This window comes from Dermatophagoides pteronyssinus, unplaced genomic scaffold, assembly GCF_027571235.1.
Source record: "Dermatophagoides pteronyssinus isolate colony J.1.1.1.1 unplaced genomic scaffold, Derpt_VIB-CSIC_2022.12 sq0029, whole genome shotgun sequence".
Taxonomy (NCBI): Eukaryota; Metazoa; Arthropoda; class Arachnida; order Sarcoptiformes; family Pyroglyphidae; genus Dermatophagoides; species Dermatophagoides pteronyssinus.
Window position 1 is genome coordinate 379,993 of NW_027461553.1, and position 12,072 is coordinate 392,064.

General features: G+C 30.9%; 2 protein-coding genes across 6 annotated transcripts; one reads left to right on the forward strand and one right to left on the reverse strand.

Moving 5' to 3' along the window:
• The first annotated feature begins 238 nt into the window (after nucleotides 1–238).
• nab (NGFI-A-binding protein homolog) lies at nucleotides 239–9,151 on the forward strand. 4 transcript variants are annotated; one of them, XM_075823437.1, is made up of 9 exons: nucleotides 239–765; nucleotides 2,946–3,369; nucleotides 4,919–5,158; nucleotides 5,220–5,584; nucleotides 5,645–5,845; nucleotides 6,797–7,050; nucleotides 7,124–7,373; nucleotides 7,455–7,681; nucleotides 7,771–9,151. In XM_075823437.1, exons 2-9 carry the CDS (start codon nucleotides 2,991–2,993, stop codon nucleotides 8,936–8,938), a joined length of 3,084 nt encoding a protein of 1,027 aa, XP_075679552.1. In that variant the 5' UTR covers nucleotides 239–765; nucleotides 2,946–2,990; the 3' UTR covers nucleotides 8,939–9,151. The 4 variants fall into 4 exon arrangements, with proteins under 4 accessions (XP_075679552.1, XP_027201845.2, XP_027201853.2 ...); XM_027346044.2 differs by having other exon boundaries at nucleotides 240–765; nucleotides 2,939–3,369; XM_027346052.2 differs by lacking the exon at nucleotides 239–765 and adding an exon at nucleotides 2,551–2,580 and having other exon boundaries at nucleotides 2,939–3,369.
• Alg1 (ALG1, chitobiosyldiphosphodolichol beta-mannosyltransferase) lies at nucleotides 8,949–11,527 on the reverse strand. 2 transcript variants are annotated; one of them, XM_027346072.2, is made up of 5 exons: nucleotides 10,433–10,774; nucleotides 10,254–10,357; nucleotides 9,943–10,181; nucleotides 9,317–9,874; nucleotides 8,949–9,232 (listed from the first exon to the last, which is right to left on the reverse strand). In XM_027346072.2, exons 1-5 carry the CDS (start codon nucleotides 10,641–10,643, stop codon nucleotides 9,031–9,033), a joined length of 1,314 nt encoding a protein of 437 aa, XP_027201873.1. In that variant the 5' UTR covers nucleotides 10,644–10,774; the 3' UTR covers nucleotides 8,949–9,030. The 2 variants fall into 2 exon arrangements, with proteins under 2 accessions (XP_027201873.1, XP_075679553.1); XM_075823438.1 differs by lacking the exons at nucleotides 10,254–10,357; nucleotides 10,433–10,774 and adding an exon at nucleotides 11,450–11,527.
• Nucleotides 11,528–12,072: the final 545 nt, after the last annotated feature.

The following is a 12,072-nucleotide window of genomic DNA, read 5'->3' on the forward strand; positions in this document are numbered from 1 at the left end:
ATGATGCTTTGTGCGTGAGTGTGTTGGTTAATGGTTGGAACGACCCTTGGAACATTTTTTTTTCCTTCTGAATTAACCCTAGGAGTTATATAACCAACCGAAGGGGTTGTTTTTTTTGTTGGTTGAAAAAAAAATTTCTGTAACAAACGGGTTATATTCACGTGCAGGCCAAAAAAAAATAGAAAAAAACAAGCACGATTTGAGAGAATAAAGGGTTGAAAAAACCAACCACTGGTAGAGTCATAAAACATATAGCCCGACCCAGAAAACATCAAAATTTTGAAGAATCTTTTTGGAAAAACCAAAAAAACCAAAACAAAACTTTATTTTAATGCTGATGTTCTAGTCTAGTCAAACCAGAAAAAATCATCAAACTTTACCACCACCAACATTGATGTTTTTTTGTTGTGTTTTGTTGTTTGGAAATTCATATTTTTTATTTGATTCCGGTATAATTTTTTTTGGACATAAAGACCACACAAATTTACAATCGACCACCTTCGAAGTATCATCATCCTCATCGTAATAATTTTCATCATCCATCCATCATTTATGTTCGAGATATTAATCAAAACAGTCATGTTTTGTCGTTGTCGTTGTTGTTGTTTTGGTTGTCATAAAACTAAAATGCAATATTCATCTCAACAACTGGATCAAACATCATCGTTTGATTGATTGATTGATTGATTTGATTTGATCGCAAAAATCTGATTTTTAAAAGTGTGCAATTTTTTTTTCTCTCGTAAATTTCAAAAAAGTTTTTCGGTAAGTTTTTCAAATATGATTTTGTTTGTTTGAAAACTGTCCGCTAGATGGCCGTCTTGGTTCTACTTTTGGTTTTTTTTGAAAAATATTTTTCCGACATTTTTTCCGCCATCTGTCATATTTCTGTGTGTTTCTTCGAGAGATCGTGTGATTTTTTGTTTGTTTGATAAAAGGGTTAACAGGGCCGATAAAAAAACTGAAGACTATTTTCACCATCATCAACGTGTCAAATCAATGATGTTTCGGGCCAAAAAAGAAAAGTTTAAAATTCCCCGATTGCCCCGATTTGAATTTCATTTTTTGCATCGATCAAAAAACGACTCTATATATAAGTGATCTATATATAGAAAAAAAACAAACTTTTAACGATGAATGAGAAAGATGGGGGGAAAATGGAGAGAAAACCTTTGGCCTTTGAAACGTAGACGGATGATGTGTGTGTGTGTTTGGGATCAAAGGACAAACATTTTACATGGTGTTTTTTTTGACTGAAATTTCTCTGCTTTTGGATCCAATCAACATGATTGATGAGTGAAATGAGTGAACCAAACCGGGGAATGTTGCCAAAAAAAAACCCTTTGATCATCATCTTTGTCTTATTTATTAACCCGTTGAAAGTTTTGAAAATTTAGAAAAAAAATGAAGTTTTTTTTTGTTGTTGAAAATCTTCCAGTGAAAGTAGATCCGTTCGGTTTGTTTGTTCGGTTTTTTTTTCTTGGTTGATGAGATCAAATCATTCAACAACGAAACAAAAAAAATGGTGAAAACATCCTTGACATTCATTTCAATGAAACATCAGTCAAAAGAAATTTTTCACTCGAATGTCATGAGAAACAACAAAAAAAAAAATTCACTAACCGCATCCATTTTTTTTCACTGAATCACTAAATTGGATGGATGGATGGATGATTTGAAAATCTGATGGGAATCTTTGTTTTTTTTCGCGTGCACAAGAAAAATACCTTGCAAAATAACCCTTTCATAAAATGGAAAGCGAGGGAGGTTGTTGTTGTAGTCATACTGGAGAGGAAAGGGTTTGGACGTGTTGAAATTGATATTGCGCGGGTGGTTGTGATGCAATTTTCAAGGTGTGTGAGAATGAGGACAAATTTTTTGTAATTTGGTTTTTTCTGTTGTTGTAAATCTTGAGAAAAAACATTTCAGAAACCTATAAACATCTAGAAATCGTTTTGGATCAAAACCAAAGGTGTGTCGTCCATGAAGATTCCCAAGATTTTTGTTGTTTTGACATTCTTTTTTCGGATCGTGGGATTTTGTCAAAACGACAAGTCAAAGTTTTTTTTTCTGCACTTGCCTTTTTTTGGGATGCATTCGTTAACCCAATCATCACCACCTACAACAACCTGAAACTGGAACTATCATTTCTCCTCAGACTATATATAAACGATAAGATTTTTTCTCATTTTGGTTTCATTTATCTGGTGAAATTTTTCGAAGAAATCTTTTTGGAAAGAATTTTTTCCGAAAAAATATCTTTCCGAAAACTTTTTCCGCTGACCACTGAAAAACTAACAAAAAAGTGTAATTAGTGAGAAATTAAAATCGATCAACAAAAACAACAGCAGCAACCAAATATTCAATTACAAAATTTCTATATCTTCATAAATAAAGATTGTTTGTTCGTGTGTGTGTGTAAGTTTTTTTTCGGGAAACTTTCCAACAATTTTTTTTTTTTGGAATCTACCAAAATTTTCCAAACTTAAACTCGAACATCATTATGGTTTTTTTTCTCCTTCTTCTACATCCACTATAATGACATTCGCCCAGTTTGTTGTTGTTGTTGTTGTTTAGGCAGTAAATTTTAATTTTTTTTTAATTTCGAAAGAATATCAGCATCAGTGCAACCGACAGAATTGTTAACCGGAAAAACAAAAGAACGAACGAAAAAAATAACCAAATTCGAGCTGCATTCTATCTCTCCCTTCATCCTACCATTACCACCGAAAAAAAAAATTTTCGGGAAAGAATTTTTCCCGGAAAATATTCTATATAGCCATTCTGTGTGTGTGTGTGTGTGCGTTTGGTGTTTTGGGTGTGTTCGAATCCTTCATTGTTTGTTTTTTTCTCATTCGAAAACCAATTCTTCCATTGCGCATTCAGAATTTTTTTTTAACCCTTTGATTCTTTTGTTTTTTTTTCGGTGAAAAAAAAGTGGGAAGGTCCATGTCCGATTCGACCAACCAACCAGTGAACTAACTCGAACGATGAAGAATCAGCCCGACAACGACGACGACGATAATATTCAACCCGTTACCATAATAAAGGATGCTAATGATGATGATGATGATGATGATGAAAGTAATTTAAGCTCGAATAAAGAATTTAATTTTAGTAGTGGTGGGGTTGATGATTGTAATGTAAGCTCGAATTCATTCGAAACATCAGTTGTCCAACAGCAACAACAACAAAGCTCGACGCCAACAAAACGGAATTCAACATTGAAAACACCAAGTTTGGATGAAAATTCAAACCGAAATTCAATGAAAAATAAAAGACAAAACTTCGATGAAAAATTATCAATAATCGATAGCGAAATGTTTTCAACACATCAAAGAATTTTGGGCCGAAATCTTAATGGTACAAGTAAGTCTATGGGAAGAAAATTTTTTTTTTTTTAAAGTTAGCTTCACTGCAATGTTTTTTGTTCTGAGTGCTGAGCGCTGAAGGGTTAGTTGAATGCTGAAAAAAATATATTTGCATGACATTTGATGTTGACATTTTAAAATTCATTTATTCATTTCTCAATTTGATTTCTCAATTTGATTTCGTAGGTTGTGTTAATGAAGTGTTAATTAGTGACCAAAGAGAGTGAGAAACAAGGTAGAGATGCATGTTTAAGTGGAAAAATGACGACCTTTTGGCAAATATTTGTAAACATTTAAATTCTATGATGATGATGATGTATTTGTTTTCGGAAACATATTCTTTTCTTGTTTTTCATCCTCCTTCTTCTTTGAATATTTTTACATCAATTAATCAGAATTTCTCTCTCTCTCTTTTTGGTCAGTCAAGAATCGATTGACAGAATAGTGGACAAGGGAAACAAATTATTCAAAACAAATCAATGTTGACACATTGTCAATCAGTACAAAATTTGAATATTTTCAAAAGAAATTTTTATTCATTACTTGGTTGCTTGGAAAAGAAAACAAAAAAAGCAGAATCAAGAATATTCTGTTTGGCTGATATTCCGTATTCTTTGATGTTTAGTGAAACAAAAAATGCGATTTGAAAATTCATAGGCGGGTAGTCAAATAATTTTTTCTTCTTTCTGTCAACCCGTTATTTCACATTTGGGGAAAAGAAATCTTGTCACACTGTCTCTCTCTCTCACACACACATTCAATCATTAACACTGTGTGAGTAAGCAGAGAGAGAGAGAGGTTCCAGGGAGAACCCATTCAAATTTTTTCTCTTTTTTTTCATTTTTTTTAACTCTTTTCACCCATTTCCCGAATTATAATGCCGAACCCATTTTCGGGTTAGTTTTTTTCGTTCGTTCGTTATTCATTCACTCTTTTACATTATTCGGTTATTGTCGAATGAATGAGAGGGAGAAAATGAGTGGGTGAAGAGAGTAGGGAAAAAAAACCAGAAAAAAAAATGAACGAATGAAATTATCGAAATGGGACTCTCTCTCTCTCTCTCTCTTGCCTATCTGGCTGGTTTGTTTGTTTGGGACCAACGAATTTTAACATCACCACCACCACGATGACGACCAAACAACCATGCCCATCATCATCATTGAATGAATGAATGGAACGATCATACAACACAAGGGTGGAAATGATAGAGAAAAACAAAAAAACGTTCGATTCTATTTCCACACACAAACTGACAACAACATTCGATTTTTTTCATTCGTTTTGGATTGGTTGATTTTTTTTTGTTTTCCAATCTGGATTCTTTTCAAATTTTGTTTTTATATGTTTTTTTTTCAATTATTCAATCAAAATTATGCAATTTTCGGTGTATTTTGTAAGTTTTGATGTTTGATCCAGTGTGTGTTTGGGTGTTTATAGTCGAAAAATTTTGAAATAATTTTCTTCAAAGTAATATTCCTAATTCTTGTTTTGTTTTGTTTTTTCCCTTTAAAAAAACCAATCATCAATCAATCAATTGAAAATATTAGTTGCAATGACAACACAACCATCAAATGAATCTGAATTACAATTATATCGTGTTTTACAACGTGCAAATTTATTATCATATTATGATACATTTATTTGTCAAGGTGGTGATGATGTACAACAATTATATGAAGCTGGTGAAGATGAATTTTTAGAAATAATGGCATTAGTTGGTATGGCTGCTAAACCATTACATGTAAGACGTTTACAAAAATCATTACATGAATGGGCTACTAATCCAGGTAAGTTTTTTGCAAATATGAAGCAATTTGAAGCAATTTGATTCTATTTCGACTTGATTAGCTTTATTTCAATCACCATTAATGCCATCATTTCATTCGAATAATAATCAATCAACAAATTCATCATCATCATCATCATTAACTGGACAATTAACTAGTAATGTTGATTCGGTATCAACAACACCGACAACAACAACAACAGCGGCAACATCATCTACATCCACAACATCGATGGCTATTTCAACACGAACAATATTAGGTGGTGGTCATCAATCATCATCTACGGCTATTACGGCTCAATCAACATCACCATCCGCAACAGCATTACATCGACAACAAAATTCAAATAGTCCGGCTAATGTATCATTTCATACCAGATCTGCCGCAGGTAATCAATCGAAAACACCATCACCAAGTCAATTCCAGGTAATTGTTGTTGTTGTTGATGTGGAAATAGAAATTCATTTCATTCATTTTTCCCTTTAGCCAAACAATAATGTTGAACAATATAGTCAACCATGTAGTCCAATAACAATGACGCCAATATTAACCGAACGACAAATTCAACGTTTAGCTGATGCTGCTGAACAATTGGTTAAAAATTTACCTGCATCAATTTTAGATCTTAAACCAACAATCGGTAATAATAATAACGGGAATAAAAAACGTATTGTCAAAGAAATTGAGGTTAGTAATAAATAATAATAATAAAGATTAAGAAAGTAAAGGGTTAAAGTTTTTTTTTGTTAAACCATGATCTCTGCGACCATCTGTTCGTGATGATGATGAGAGAGGGGGAGGAAGAGAGAGAAAAAAACTTGTGTTAAAATAGTCGAAAAAAAATTGCTGCAATTTTTTTCTTAGCCAATTGGCTGATGACAAGAGAGAGATACGCCTATTCGAAGGCATGGCACAAAAAAAAAAAATATTTTTTTTGATCCGCCCCAGGGTTCAACACAACGCGACACACACGGGCCTTTTTTTTCTATCTGCCCCAAAAATCAAAATACCGTTTGGATTTTAAATTTGGAAAAAAAAATTTCATTTTTTTCTGATTAACATAAAAAATTTGATAAGTTTTTTTTGAATTCAAAAAAAACTGATTCAAAACTACCCCGTGAATAAGTAAAAAAATGGATCGATCCATTTTCTCTCTCTCTTCAACCAACTGCCAATTTGAATGTTTTTTTTGCTGCTGGTTGGTTGATTGGTTATACTGCAGTGTTTATACAATGAAACAATGAGGATGTTTGTGAGGAGAGAGAGAGAAAAGTGTTTTTTTTTCGATGCGCATCAATTCATTATCGTACAACACATCCCTCTTTTTCTCTCAGGGGTTAAACACAGAGGGAGAAAAAAACCCAAGTCCTGTCACCCATTATTGTTTGCATTTGAAAAAAAATTGGATTTTTTTTTTGCATTCAGCGATTGGCTAGTGAGTGATTCATTCATCCATTTTGATGTTTTTTTTCATTATAGTTTTTTTTCTAAACATAGTTACTATAGGATTTTTTTTGCTGTTGCTGGATAATGAAGGGTTGATAATAAAAAAAACTATAAGAAAAAAACCAGCAATTTTTTTTGACTCGGTTAACGGTTTTTTTTTCTGGATTTTTGAATTTTTTTTCCACCATATAGAACATAATGACAATGTTAGAAAATGATCCACATCGTATGAATGAAATAAGACGTTATGCTGCAATTTATGGCCGTTTTGATTGTAAACGTAAACCGGAAAAACCATTAACATTACATGAAGTATCGGTGAATGAAGCTGCTGCACAGATTTGTAATAAAATACCACAATTACTTTATCGTCGTGATGAATTATTTCCATTAGCAAGGCAAGTTGTACGTGATAGTGGTTATCAATATTCAAAAGGACATTCAAGGTATGATGACCAATATTTGTTCTTGATTTATTGATTGAATTACGTTTTTTTCTTCATTTTGTAAACTTCAAAGATCCCAAAGTTGTCGTATTGGTGGCAGTGGTGGTGCTGGTGGCGAAGATTCAAATACATCAATCAATAATGAATCAACAACAACAACAACAAAACGTATTCGTCTTGTTGATAATCATAACCATAATAATAGTAGATCTAGTCCATTATTGAATCAATCATTAAATAATGGTGATTCGGGAAAAAATTCATCAATCGGTGGTGGTGGTGGTGGTAATCATCATCAAAAAGATGATCGTAAACGACGACATGTAAGTTGTTTTTTGGGTAGAATCCTTTTAGGAGAGAGAAAAAATTGCAAACATTGAAAAACTTCATTTTTGTTAAACTAGAATCGTTTGGAAGGAATAGTAGATCAATTAAAATCATTAAGTAATGAACAAGAACAGATACAAAATCAAATAAATGAAGCAAATGAACAAGAAAATTTTCATGAATTAAATCAATTACAAAATGAATTGAATTTGATTAATGATCATCAAATGAAATTGGTTAATGAAAAAAGTCAATTAGAACAACAACAACAGCAGCAACCAAAACAACAACAAGATCATCAAAAGTAAGTTTTTGCAAAAAAAAAAATTATCTATTTAAACATGATTCTATTTCGATCCATATTTGATGTTTTTTTTGCGGTTGTTTGAGTAGAAATAGTTTGAAAAAATCCTTATCATCAGATCAAACAGAAACAATGATGATGATGATGATTGAAAGAGAAGGACAAGGAGAACATAAAACAATTGAAACAGATGATACTGATGATTCACAATATTCATTATATTCAAATGAATCAACAATACCAACAACATCATCATCATCATTGTTACAAGAACAACAACAACAACAAAATAGCCATCATTCATCATTATCAAATGATAATGTTGGTGGTGGCGGCGCTAGTGTTTCAAATGAAGCAACAACAATAATGACCGGTCCGACAGGTAAATCAGGTAAAAAGAAAACTGCAAATGGCTTACATCAACAATCATCGACACCAAAAACGACATTATCATCATCAAATGATGACTCGATTGATTATGGTAAACATTTAAATGATGTTATCGATGAAGGATTACGATTGATGGAAAATGTTATTATCGATGAAAATAATATTGATTTAAGATTATTTAATAAATATACTGAAGTATTACGTAATAATAATAATGCAACTATCACCGGTAATGGTCAATCATCGGATATTATTAATAATAATTATAATAATAATTATCGTTCACCGAAAGCGGATACATCATCAACAACTGTTCATCATCGACAACGTGGAAGACCCCCTAAGAATAATCAATCGTTAATGAATACCAGCAACACAACAACAGCCACTATATCATCATCAAATGAACGTTTAGATAATACATTTTATGAACAATTATTAACACAAGCACAAATACAACAACAAATGCAACAATTATATCAACAAAGTTTTTATGCACAAGCATTTTTTGGTGATTTTAATAATTCGGCCATTACATCACCATCATCAATTGATACTGTTGCTAATTTACCATCATCATCATCATCCACATTTCAAATTGATCATTGTAAAACTATCGATCATAATGATGACGACGATAAAAATATTGATCGTATGGAAATTGTACAAAGTTTAAATGCATTAATGTCAATATCAAGCAATGGAAATAATGATAATGATGGTGGTGGTGGCCATCATCATAATCATAATCATCATCGACAAACATCATCGGTGACGATAGATGGAGCCACTGAATCGACACAATCAAATTCATCATCACCATCGACGACTACGACGACGACATCAGTCGAATTTAAAATGTCATAAAAAATATGAATATTTTTGATCATTTCTTTTCTTTTATTTGGTTCAACAAAAAATAAAAACATTTTAACAAAATGGATTGTATCATTAACTGATTATTTAAAAACAGGCAATGCATTAGTTTTCCAATTTGAATGCCAATCAATTCCATTAAAACTGCTATCGATATTTTTTTGCATACGTTTCAATTCTAAACATATAGGAAAATCTTGTAATAATCTCATCATACATTGAACAAGTGTAGCTGAATCATTGAATAATAATCCATATTGTTCTTCGATAACCAATTCGGATATACTAAAATTTTTGAAATAAATTAATAAAATTGATGTTTTTTAAAAAAAAACGAACAAAATAGATCCAGGGAAAAAATTTGCTAACCTTTGATATCGATATGCACAGACAGGTAAACGAGCACCAAACATATCCAACACTTTCATTGGTAAATCTAATCCACTTGATGATTTATGTAAACAAACACCAAGATCAGCACATGCTAATAATTTTGGATAATCTTCAGCTGAAAGCCATGGAAAAACAAAACGTGTATATCGGAATGAATATGAATGTTCCACCATACGGATATAATGTTGTTTCATTGGACCTTTACCGGTAATGAAACAGATAATTTTCAAATCATTATCTGTACAAATTAATTTTTCAGCATAATTTTGATCAAATTCATATAATGCATCCAATAGAATTTGAAAATCTTCATCTTTGGTCCAACTTGTACTGCTCATTAGGATTACAGGACGATTTGGTTTCAATTGATATTCATCATTTTTAAATGAATATCTTGTAAATAATGTTTCATTTTGGCCATGATATTCTAGCTGTGAATATTCGGATTGTAATTTTTCCAAAAATAAATGTTTATCTTCATTTGATGTTAATGGTTGAAAGAATGAATATGGTCTATCATATAAAACGATAGCTCTATGATGGACAAGAGGAAAAATATCAATAAAATTGAATTAAACAAGACACTATTCGAATAATCATACTTTTTACCGATTCGTTTACGAAGATCATCTTTCATCGAACGTGTAACACAGAAATTATAATCGGAACGTTTACCAAAATTAAATTCCAGTCTTGAATATAAACGAACTAATAAATGTTTTTCACCTAATGACAATGCTAATATTGTATAACCATAATTATGCCAATCGATAATAAATTTCGATGAACGAATACGACAAACAAACCAGACTATGATCAAGGTAGGCACTGATGGTGGATTCTTGATTGGTAAAATAATGAAGAAGGAAAAAAATTAAAATTAAACAAATTTTTTTGTTCTGTCCAAACTTACTTGAACCAGAATATAATCCGGTCGTGGAATTAACATTAAATTCCATAAAAGAAATATAGTGTTGAATAAAATTTTAAAAAAATAATTAACAAATTTGGGAAAACCTAAATTTGATTGAAATGAAACAACAGTGTCAATTTTAAGAAAAAATTCCAACAAACAAATTCAAAAACATTTACATTTTATCGATTGATATGATGATAATGGATATATTCGTATACGTGGATTTGATAAAAGCTGTTCATGTGGCCGTGATTCTTGATCAGCAACAATATCAACATGAAAACCAATATTAGCTAATGATAATGAATGATATTGCATACGAGGACTATGTCCAATATCACCGGAAACACATATACAAACACTACGTGATTCATATGGATTGGTCATTTTGTTTCAAATTTTCTTTTTGCTCAAATCCAAAATAAAACAAAAACAAATTGAATTCAAATGGCCATGGATTTGTTTACATTCATCATTCATTGATCATCAACTTAAAACGACATCAACATGTGAAAAAAAACACAAAAGTACGGCCATCTAGCGATCGGAATCGAAATCAATGTGATGATTATGCAATGATTTTTTTTTGTTTTCAAATTCAAAACTGAAAGAAAACATTATCATTTTTTGATTTAGGATTTTGAAAATCAAAATTGTATTAATAATTTTATTATTATTGGAAAACGAAAAGATTGAACCGAAATAGAAAATCAAGCAGATTTTTTCAATTGGATATTCTTTGCAATGGTTTATTTACGTTTTTTCGGATGGAGAACAAAAAAAAAGATTTCACTACTCAATTTCAATTTTGTTTTTCAAAGTTATCATCATCATTATCATGAAAATCATTTCATCCCTCTCTAGCTCTTCTCTTATTTCTCAAACCAATTCAAATTCTTCTCACAATCCTACCAGTTGTTGTTGTTGTTGTGATTGTTGTTTTTGGAAAATTTTCATACGAAATTTTTCATTTTCTTTCTTTTTTTTAAATTTTTGAATTTTTTTTTATTCATCTAAATATTCTAACCATATGGATGATTATTTCAAGTGAATGAAAGTGAGTGAAATATCCGAATTTATATGAATGAAAGATATATAATGAAAGAGAGAGAGGGAAACACATCAAAAAGCAAGCAAGAAGAGAGAGAAAAACAAAATTCAAGGAAAACATATAAAATTCTTTACAAATATACGTTGCATATGGATGATGATGATGATGATGGTAATAAACCTAGAATAATGATTATTATTATCATCATCATCATCATCATTCAGATTCCGACAAATGTTTTTCGTATGTGGATAATGATGATAATGAATTTTAAGCGAATTTTTTCCTTCGTTTTCAAAGGAAACGTGAAATATCTGAATATGATGATGATGATGATGATGATGAAATCTTATATTTTGAAAGAATCTTTTTTTTGGAAAGAAAAAATCTTATCCAAAAGTAAAATCAAGTAATCAGAAAATCACATAATCTTGGCCATTGCCATTAATAAAACACACACACAAACATAGACATAGAGAGAGATAGTAAAAAGAAAAAAAACAAAAAAACAAAAATCCAACTTACAATTTTCAGAATAATAAATTTTTTTCAATGGAGATTTTCTGATGTTGAATGAGCAGAATATACCAGCAGCAGCAACATGATTCTCTTAAGTCATTTCTCAATCAACTTCTTCTTCTTCATCATCATTGTGTTTTGTTTCCAGGAAATAATTTGATTTCAAATTATCATTATTATGATGATGTGTTTTCATTCGTTGTCATTCATTATATTCTTCTTCGGCTTTTTATTGAATAATAATGA

Bases quoted from the DNA above. Each gene is read 5' to 3' on its own strand.
- nab (XM_075823437.1), top strand. From the start codon at position 2,991: ATGAAGAATCAGCCCGACAACGACGACGACGATAATATTCAACCCGTT. The intron at 3,370-4,918 runs GTAAGTCTATGG...TGAAAATATTAG, and splicing joins CCGAAATCTTAATGGTACAA to TTGCAATGACAACACAACCA. The intron at 5,159-5,219 runs GTAAGTTTTTTG...CGACTTGATTAG, and splicing joins TGAATGGGCTACTAATCCAG to CTTTATTTCAATCACCATTA.
- Alg1 (XM_027346072.2), bottom strand. From the start codon at position 10,643: ATGACCAATCCATATGAATCACGTAGTGTTTGTATATGTGTTTCCGGT. The intron at 10,182-10,253 runs GTAAGTTTGGAC...TTACCAATCAAG, and splicing joins CGGATTATATTCTGGTTCAA to AATCCACCATCAGTGCCTAC. The intron at 9,233-9,316 runs GTTAGCAAATTT...CAAAAATTTTAG, and splicing joins TGTGCATATCGATATCAAAG to TATATCCGAATTGGTTATCG.